Below are 9,803 nucleotides of genomic sequence, written 5' to 3' on the forward strand. Positions count from 1 at the left end.
CACCAGAGTCGGGTCCTCCAGGACCACAGGACTCAGGACCACCAGAGTCGGGTCCTCCAGGAACACAGGACTTGGGACCACCAGAGTCAGATCTTCCAGGATCACCGGACATGAGACCACCAGAATCGGGTCCTCCAGGACCACCGGACTTGAGACCACCTTGTGAAGTGGTTCCGGACTGGCAGCTCTCCTCTGAAGAGGCTCTGGACTGGCGGCCATCTTGTGATGAGACTCAGAACAGGCGGTCATGTCAGGAAAAAGACCCTTCTGTTCAGGAACTGACGGTCTCCCGTTGTGGGCTATAAAGTCCACAAACGCCCCAAAAGACAGGTGCTCAGTGCCGTATCTCCTCCAGGTGCTGATCGGCTCATCAAGGGCATAAGGAAACAAGTCCTTGAGAGCCGCATCATTATACTTCAGACCCTCCGCAGCAGTCCTGAATTCCAAGGCGAATTCCCTCAGGTCAGTCCCCCGTTGCCGGAGGGAACTCAATGCTGATAATTGGAGCATACGTTGGTAGAGGGGGCTGCTGATAGTGGAGGCTGGCAATGGGAGGTTGACCATTCTCCGCTGAGTCCTCATTTGGCTTCTTCGTTCTGTCATGGTACTGGAGAGCGATGAGGTGAGGACTCAAATGCAGGAGAATAATGGGCCTTTTTAATAATAAAATGAAACAAAACAAACTACCCCGAGGGGGAAAAACAGGCGTGAAGGCCAGAACAGGGCATAGCAGGTAGAGCTGGCCCAATACCAGAAACACACAGACATATCTGACTACATACGACAACGAAGAAGCACAGGACTGCAAGCACAAGGAAAATAAATAGGGAGACAAACGAGGAGGGTAACGAGGGAGACACAGGTGGAGTAACTTAAACAATAATGACGTGACAAGATGGGAGGGGACAGACAATAAGACAGGAGAGAGCACATGGCACCAAACAAACCAGACAGATGGTGGCCATCTTGGGCACTCCAGCTGCAGACCGTGACACAAATGCTGTACAAAAAGGCCTTGTTAGTGCATGAAAAATAATGCACACAAATTGAACCATACTTTAAAATGTTACTGACCTTTATTTTATTTTATTTTTATAGATTTTCATCAATATTTAATTTAATATGTTTATTAATCTTTTTTCTTATTCTTGTTGGGACATTTGGTCCTTACAATGTAGGTAACATCTGACTCACACACAGATACATACACGCATACGCACACACAAGCACTGAGGTTGAATAGATCCTGCATTCACATTCTAGCAATTATTATTACATATATCATAGTTCACAGATCAAATAGAAAATTCGAATTAATTTGATCGGGACAAATTCATTGGCTCATACAACAGAGCAGGCCAATTTACAAAGCAACACCGCATCACATTAGAGAACACACACGCATAGTAGAAGAGATGATAATCTATAAATAGCCAGGACACAGTACGACTCTCCAGGATTGGGTAGATTACAGCTGGACTGCTGCGTCTAGCCATCTTTTTGTGTACATACAGAATTAACCATCCCCCTCCCTCCCTCCATCCCTCTCTCTTTCTCCCTCTCTCTCTGCCCAAATTTCCTCTTGTGCCTCATCTCTCTCCCCCACCTCTCATTTGCCCCTTTCTTTCACTCTCTACATTCAATCACATTCTGTTTCTTTTTGAATACTAATTTACTCATTGTTAAACAATTCTGAAATTCTCAACCCCTCTATCGCTCTCTGGCTGAACTCAAGGAAAAACGGATTGACCCTCCCTCCTTTATACCAATTCTGCATCATTGAGCTTATGACAAATACATAGAGAAACAGCCCCGTGCATGTATTATACATGAGAAAGAGAGAGAAGCAAAGATAAAGACATCACCTCATAGTAATTAAACGAATATGCAGGTCAGGATGGAAAGAAGGAAAGAAAAAAGCAGAGTGATAGAGATAGAGTTGGCGGCAGTGATCTCCAGATAACAAAGCCACTCCTCCTGTGTGTGTTTTTGCCACCAAGACAGAGGGAGGGACCAGAATGAACAGAATGACAGGAGAGAGAGAAAGAGAGAGAGAGAGCACTTTCAAGTTTTGAGAGCCTCACATGAATATCCTGTGGCTATATCGCATGATTTTACAGTATAGTAATGAGTGTTTGTGCGAGTTGGGTTCAGTGGTCAGGGCAAAAAGAGAGAGAGACATCTGTACTGCATTGTGGGAGCTGTTTGAGCCCTCTAGTGATACAGGGCAAATTAATCCCAGCCGTGCAGCAGCGCACAGTTGCGGCAATAACAATGAATCCTGTATGACACACACACACGTAAATGCACACAAAAAAATAAATAAACTTTTTGTATTTCCAGTTCTCTGTGAGATTAGGATTTTAAGCTATTATCTACTACAAATACACCTAAATAAAATGATTACGCATTTTTAACCCTAATGAAGTGCATAAAATGAATATTATACCTATAATTTGTGATTATAACTACATCAGTGTCATAATAAGTGCTAATTTCTGACACACTGACTCACAGGCTAAGAAAGACACCCTGACTGCACAGAGAGAGAGCGAGAGAGAATGAGAGGGGGAGAAAGAGAGAGTGAAAGAGAGAGAGAAAGAGAGAGAGGGAGGGAGGGAGCAGCATGAGAGGAGAGAATCAACAGCCAGAAAAGAGAAAGCAGAGAGAGGAGGAGAGAATGTATGGTGAAAGGCTCGCGCTTCCTTGCTTCTATCCAGGGCCTTTGTGAATAAACCATGGGATGTATCGGCTCTCGAACCCTGAGTAAGACCCTCTTCTTTTCTTCTACTTTCTGGCAGGGTGCACGTGAGTGGGTGTATTAAGTGAGAGGGGTAATTACAGCGCCCGGGAAGGGGGTTGCTGGTGTGTGGCTGGCGATTTTCGCCGCACGTTTGGGATGTGTAAAACGAATTTGACTGGTGGAAGGATATCTTTAGTTAAACGTCTGAGCTGTCATATTGTGCGTTCACTGCTGTGTGCGGGCATGCGTGTGTGTGCGTTTGTGGGTGTGTAGATTCCAACCCACATCTCTTGATTTATGCTACTGCATGGTGTCTGTGTGTGGGAGGCAGAGATGATGGAGCGATTAAATGCAGTGATAGAGCTTATTTACGGCATTTACAGAGGGCGAGAATTTCTATTGTTGGAGATGCTCTTGTGGTATCGTGTTGCACATTGAAATCGGCTGGAAAGTGAGAGGGAGAGATAGCAAACATGCTGAATTTCATTGCAGTGAGAGGGAGATGGAGAGAGGGACGGAGGGAGGGTGATACATGCAGGAGAACTGAGGGAAATGTGTGTGAGGGAGAGGTGGGAATCAGGTTGGGACCATCCTGAATCCGAAACACACTTGACGAATAAGTCCAAATAATAAGTCCTAGCTGGATCGGTGGCACATTAATGAGAGAGCTCACTCAGAAATTAAAATTATGTCATCATTTACTCACCCTAATGTCGCTCCGCAACATAAAAGAAGATATTTTGATAAATGCCTCAGTGTTTTGTTTGGGTCCATCCATTTCAATTGTAAAGTGTTTGGTTGCCAGCATTCTTCAAAATATCCTCTTTAGTTTTCTTCAGAAGAAAGAAAGTCAGGAATGGCATGAGGGTGAGTAAATAAAGACAGGTTCTATTTTGGGGTGAACTATCACTTTAAATCAAGGGTTCCCAAACTCGGTCCTGGAGGGCCGGTGTCCTGCAGAGTTTAGCTCCAACCCCAATTAGACACACCTGAACCAGCTAATCAAGCTCTTACTAGGCATACTAGAAACTTCCCAGCAGGTGTGTTGAGGCAAGTTGGAGCTAAACTCTGCAGGACACCGGCCCTCCAGGATCGAGTTTGGGCACCCTTGCTTTAAATGGACCTTAAAGTGAAACGTAATCTGATTTAGAAAGAAATTAGGTATTTTAAAAATACTATAGGGCATTTCAGAAAAGATTGGTTGGTAAATGCAGGCTTGACATTAATAGAATCGTTTATTTTCCACTTAGTATTTTACTACAGCCTGCAGTAAATACACTTTAAAACCAGATCTTTCACAGCATTGATTTGGTGTCTTTGCTTAAAAGGTCTGTGGTATCAGTTTCTGTATTCTATTGGTCTGTCTGTCCTATTTTGTTGACCAAGAAATATGATCTAATATTCTTTGACCTCAACTTTAATTCTTGTAATGTACTAACTTCCATCCATCCATCCATCCATCCATCCATCCATCAATTTATTTATTTATTTTAGTTAGTTAGTTTTCATGTTTTTTATTGTGTTAATAATTTTTTTAATTCCTTTTAAGGAAAAATTTCAAAATAATGTAATATGTTCAAGTTTTGGAAGATACTCATATCTATGTTTTTTTGTAATTAATGAACTGAATATTAATAATATTGTATAATATTTAATTTATAATACTTAAGAATGTTGTATCATATGAATAATACTGTATAATATTAATTAATTATTAATGATAGTGATGAATGATATCCAGTAAAATATAATTTAAAAGTAACATTTAGGTGTTACTTTTTACACCTAATCCATTATTAGGTGTTGATGGAGAGGTACTTGAGCCTTATGAATGAAGCTATGGTTGGGAAACAATGTTCTACACACTGTCCTGCATTTTGACATAGTTTAAGTTTCAGGTGCATTGTATCCTGAGAAGTGGTGCAGAACAAGCTGACTTTGGCCCAGAACAGTCACGCACACGTTCAACATCAACACTAAAGTACATTAAACATCAGATGTAGAAACTGTGTCAAACTTCTCTTGCTGGGCCACCTGCCTCACATCCACACAGAGAGGAGGAAAGAGAGAGGCAGGGGGAGGAACGGAAGAGAGGAGGGAGGAAAAGGGAGGAGGGTTTAATAAATAGTGTTTATAACACAACGCAGCACTAAAATGGAGGTCAACATGCTGTGCGGGATCAGTATATATTCTGTTTTGAGGTACATAATCAAGCACCAGAATCAATTCAGCCGAACTACTTATGACATACTGTGAACCTCATTTGAATATGTGGTTCTGTACTATGAGATTAAAACGCTATTTCCAGAAACATAAATGTGTGTATATCCTTCTGATGGGTCATCTGATGTGTCATCTGTTTTTATTTGCATGTTTTTTTGTTAATAAATGCTGCAGTGGAGGCTTCTTCATTTAATTTCACTCAGAATCATACAGAATCTAACAACAAATTAGTGATCATTAAAATTATAAAAACCTTTTAGAAAATGCACACAAAGTTATGTCAAAATGCCCCTCCTGGTGAGTACTCACTTAAACACAGTCGGTTATGTTTTAAATTAATGAAAACAGTAGGGGAAAAAATGGATGTGCATTAGTATATTGGACCCGTGCAGTCTGTCTTATAGTGACTGCAGCCTAATATACCTGCTGCTTTGCCTTTAATATTAATAAAACAACAAAAGAAAAAGAGAATGTAACATACTTCTTTTGACTGAATAACTTTTGCAGCTTTAACAAGGATCAATGTATATTTAATTCCTACAGTGAAGACAGGGCAGTGTTTTATTTTACATTTTAATTAATAAATTTCTGTAGTATTTTGAACCAAGATAGTAAACCTACCCCCCCCACCCCACTCTTTACTTAATTTGTATCTTTGTCCTATTGTTTGTAATTTGCTTCAAGAATTTGGTAAAAAAATATTTTTTATTTTTTTCCCCGTCATAAATATCTATTGTACATGCAGTGTTATACATGGTAATATGGTAAATTTGATGTCCTAAATAAATAAAAAAACTGCCATAAAAATCAGTTTGATTGATAAAATAGGGTACTGACAGCTTTATGGAGAGAGTTCTGATTAAACATTTTTTTGAAATTTTGTGATGTTGATGTAGATTGTAGTATTAAATCATAAAAAGTGTTAAACTTAAATAAATAAAAATAAAAAAATAAAAAAAAATATTTTATTTCTTGACCTGTACAGTATGTCATGTGACCATTAACCAACGTCAAAGAACCCTGAACCATATGTTGTTAAATTATTTAAATATAAACTTAAAATCTCAGGGTGTACTTAAAGCAAATATGTTACATCAAAGAGGTTTGGCTGAGAAATAAGTTTGGGAATCTGTCGCTAGAAATTACACTTTTTACAACAAGATTCAACTGGCCTGTCTTCTATGCATACATGGGTCACTATATGAATTTTAATGCTTATTTTATAAGCTATATTGCCTTATAATATGTAGTAAACATCCATGACTGGTAAAAAAAAAAAAAAACTAGTATGGAATGCCTTTTGAGATGTAAGCAGTATTTGAGTTATTGTAGAACTATTTCAATCTTTTTGGAAAACTATGACTTTAATTATGAATCTAGTTTTGTACAGGATTAGATCTTCACACAGAGGCACTGGGTTTGCACATATACTTTAGTAATAAGATAAAATCTGAACAGAGTCAGCTGAATGTGTGGCTATTCATACACTGTTACTGAGTAGAGTAAAGCATTATATGAGACATCCTCATCTGCATCTGAGTGTGTGTGTGTGTGTGTGTGTGTGTGTGTGTGTGTGTGTGTGTAGTGTAAGATTCTGGGTGTTTACCACTTTCTCTGTCCAGCTCTGTAGCCCAATATCGATCTGTAAAGTGAAGCCTTGTGATATGAAGACAGTGGACATCACAAAGACTGCACACACTCTCATCCTGCTGAGATCACTGTGGTAAATGATTCAAAACAAACAAGCAAATACAGCTCAGAACTGTGATAGTGCAAACAACAATTTACTGTTATGCTGCAATGTGGTGCAGAAATGTGTGGGCTTATGAGCTGCCTTGAAAAGAAATGCATTTTTTGCATCCATTATCACAGTCTCACCACAAAGGTTCAAGAACAACAACCACTATTTTTCATAGTACCGATAAATTAGGTTTTCCTGCATTTATGAGTCATGTGATCACAAAAAACATTGTCCTTGGTGCTTATTGATTTCATAATTTAATGGCACAGCAGCATTTCAAACATGTAATTATCCTTATAACAGAGAGCAATAACTTTTCATTACTTTGAAAGCTTGTTCAGTGGCTTTTTTTGCATGATTTTCTGCATCATCTCTGGCTCTAGTTTATTGCCGTGTCTAAAACCACTCAAATGTATGTATGGTTTGTTCTCCTTTAAAGTGTTTTGGCATCAAATAAGTATGCTTGCTTATGCTTTCTCCAAATATCTGCTAAATGCAGATGTGACCCAGATGTCAGACAGTAAGGCTGGAATCACACTGGAGAGGCACTTTATAAAACAACCAAATCAGGTTGAAAAACACATTCATCCCTCTGTCAAATAACTCACTCTGATACCCAAAATCTTTTAGTCAAAAGCCATTTAGGTTAGTGCCAAAAAGCAAAATCGCATTACATGGTAAAATTGCATTGCATGCTGCACGTGAATCAAAGACGAATGAACAGTGTTCAAAATGAAAGGGATAGTTGTCCCAAAAATGAAAACTGTCATCATTTACTGTCCCTCCACTTGTTCCAAACCTGTATGAGTTTCTTTCTTCTGCTGAACACAAAATAAGATAATTTGAAGAATGTGGGTAACCAAAAAGTTGATGGTAGCCATTGACTTCCATAGTATTTGGATGTCAAATCCTGTTTGGTTACCAACATTATTCAAAATGTCTTCTTATGTGTTAAGGAATTTTTACTCACCCTCAAGTTGTTCCAAATCTGTATGAGTTTCTTTCAGCTGTTGAACAAAAAAGAAGATATTTTGAAGAATGTTCGTAACCAAAGTTGACGATAGCCATTGACTTCCATAGTATGGAAAAAATTACTACAGACGTCAATTTCTATCGTTAAAAGTAAATGATGACAGAATTTTCCCTTTATCTAAGGACAAAAGTAAAGAATTTTTTTTTGAGTGGACAGGTCAAATTGTGCAGTAAATTGCATCCTTCTATGTTTTTCACGTCCAAGAGTGAAGAAAAAAAGATCTGGCTACTTACTTGACAATTTTGGTCTTGTGGGAGTTTCTTCTTACTCTCAGAGGATCCTATGTGTTGCGTGACAGATCCCTCATCATTAGACTCATCCATGCAAAACAGTGACAACCAAATAAACAAACAAACAAACCCTTTAAGTAACTTGCAATTTTATGTTTCATCCACATATGGTGATAGAGAGACCAACGTTTTGTAGTAGTATTGCACCATTAATATGAACATGAAACCTCATGCGCAACCTATTTTAATTCAGTAATGTGGAGTGAAACAAGATATTTAACAAGAAGTAATGGGTGGGGCTTGGTTTTAATTACTGGGAATTAATTCAGAATCAATTCTGAGTCAGAGTGAGGGTTTGATAAAGCACTTTGGTTATTGGTTAAAGGGATAGTTCAGGCAAAAATAAAAATTCTGCTATCGTTTACTCACCCTCATGTCATTCCAAACCTGCATGAGTTTCTTTCTTCTGTGGAACACAAAAGAAGATTTTATAAACAAACAAGACTGTAGCCCATTGACCTTTACTGTATGGTCAAACATTTTAAATGGAAATGATGACAGAATTCTCTTTTTTTTTTGTGAGATCCTTTTATCATTATCCAGAAGTCCTTGCAAACTAAGTGACATCAGTGGAAAAGGAAGTTGTATTAGAAGAACATGTATCAATTAATCATACAAAATCATAATATAAAAAAAAATGGTGACAATGTTGGTTTCATGTGGACTTTAACATGCACGAATACTTGTACATTATACTTTGAAGAAAGCATGGAAACAATTAGTTGTATTAAACCTGCACAGATCTAATGTGCGTTAACCACATTAGATACCTGAGACTTTAATGTATGGATGAGCGAGGGCTGCTGTACATCTGGCAGGTACGCTCAGCAGTTTCTGAAGTCAGTGCAGCAAGTCATGGGCTTTGGAACGAGTCCGCTATCCCCTAGCTGCCGTGTCTCCAGCTGCCTGACTCAGCAAATAATAAAGCAAATAACACACGCACACATGCAAAACCCAGATGGGGAATATGTTTTGTATTAAAAAGTCCACTACAGAAAGTGAGTGAATAAGTGTGACTCATGCATGGCGCTAAGTTACTCATGTAGTATTATGATTATGATTGTGATTATTCCCAGGACTAAACTCCCTGAAAGAGTGGTATTGTTCCTTAGGGAGTGTTATGACTCCTGACTGGATTTGCATTTATGTGTGCAGAGCAGGTTTTTATATTAACCCTTTAAAGCCTAACATATGAAATAACAGTCAGAAAAATATTTTAATATTTAAAAAACAAAAATCAATAAACGTTGGTGTTTTTGTTTTTTGTTGACTATCATATTTGATAAAGCGGGCTTTCATGGCTCATATAGTATGATATAGGAGAATATGGAGCTCACACATAAAAATAAAACACCTCAATTTTAGGCCCAAAATGAGCAAAAATATGCAAGTCGGTGCAGTTTGTTGATATTTATATGGCCAAAAAGTAAGATGAAATTCTGAAAGAATTTAATGTAAATCAATGAGATCTTTATAATAGTAAAGTTTTTACACTTTTATAAAATGCATATAAATATCAGTTGTCACTCTATATTTTCCTATAATATGTATTAGATGATATTTAAAAGCCTCTTGTATCACATTTGAACAATTTAAACATTATTTTTTAAATAATGTATGGATAATCAAGTAAACAAATTACAGTTTTTCTCGATTGCTTAAACACATTTCTTGAAATTGTGACTCCTTTTCTCGAAACCCTAAACACAAATCCATAACTTCTCACCCAATTCCCCATACTTCCTATTTTCAGCTCAAAATGAAGTTTTTTGA

General features: G+C 38.0%; 1 protein-coding gene and 1 long non-coding RNA gene across 2 annotated transcripts in view; both read left to right on the forward strand.

Moving 5' to 3' along the window:
• The first annotated feature begins 2,669 nt into the window (after nucleotides 1-2,669).
• The window catches only part of fam131bb (family with sequence similarity 131 member Bb), a 51,967-nt gene continuing 44,833 nt past the window's right edge, over nucleotides 2,670-9,803 (forward strand). Inside the window, exon 1 of the mRNA XM_016501389.1 lies at nucleotides 2,670-2,766. Within this exon, the coding sequence (XP_016356875.1) occupies nucleotides 2,739-2,766 (28 nt within the window). The 5' untranslated portion in view covers nucleotides 2,670-2,738. The remainder of the gene's footprint in view (nucleotides 2,767-9,803) is intronic.
• LOC107699939 (uncharacterized) overlaps nucleotides 6,506-9,803 on the forward strand; it is a 20,571-nt gene continuing 17,273 nt past the window's right edge. The window contains exons 1-2 of the long non-coding RNA XR_001635511.1: nucleotides 6,506-6,517; nucleotides 9,188-9,190. This is a non-coding gene — a long non-coding RNA (uncharacterized LOC107699939). The remainder of the gene's footprint in view (nucleotides 6,518-9,187; nucleotides 9,191-9,803) is intronic.

Source organism: Sinocyclocheilus anshuiensis, unplaced genomic scaffold (assembly GCF_001515605.1).
Source record: "Sinocyclocheilus anshuiensis isolate Anshui unplaced genomic scaffold, SAMN03320099.WGS_v1.1 scaffold1260, whole genome shotgun sequence".
NCBI classification, from domain to species: Eukaryota; Metazoa; Chordata; class Actinopteri; order Cypriniformes; family Cyprinidae; genus Sinocyclocheilus; species Sinocyclocheilus anshuiensis.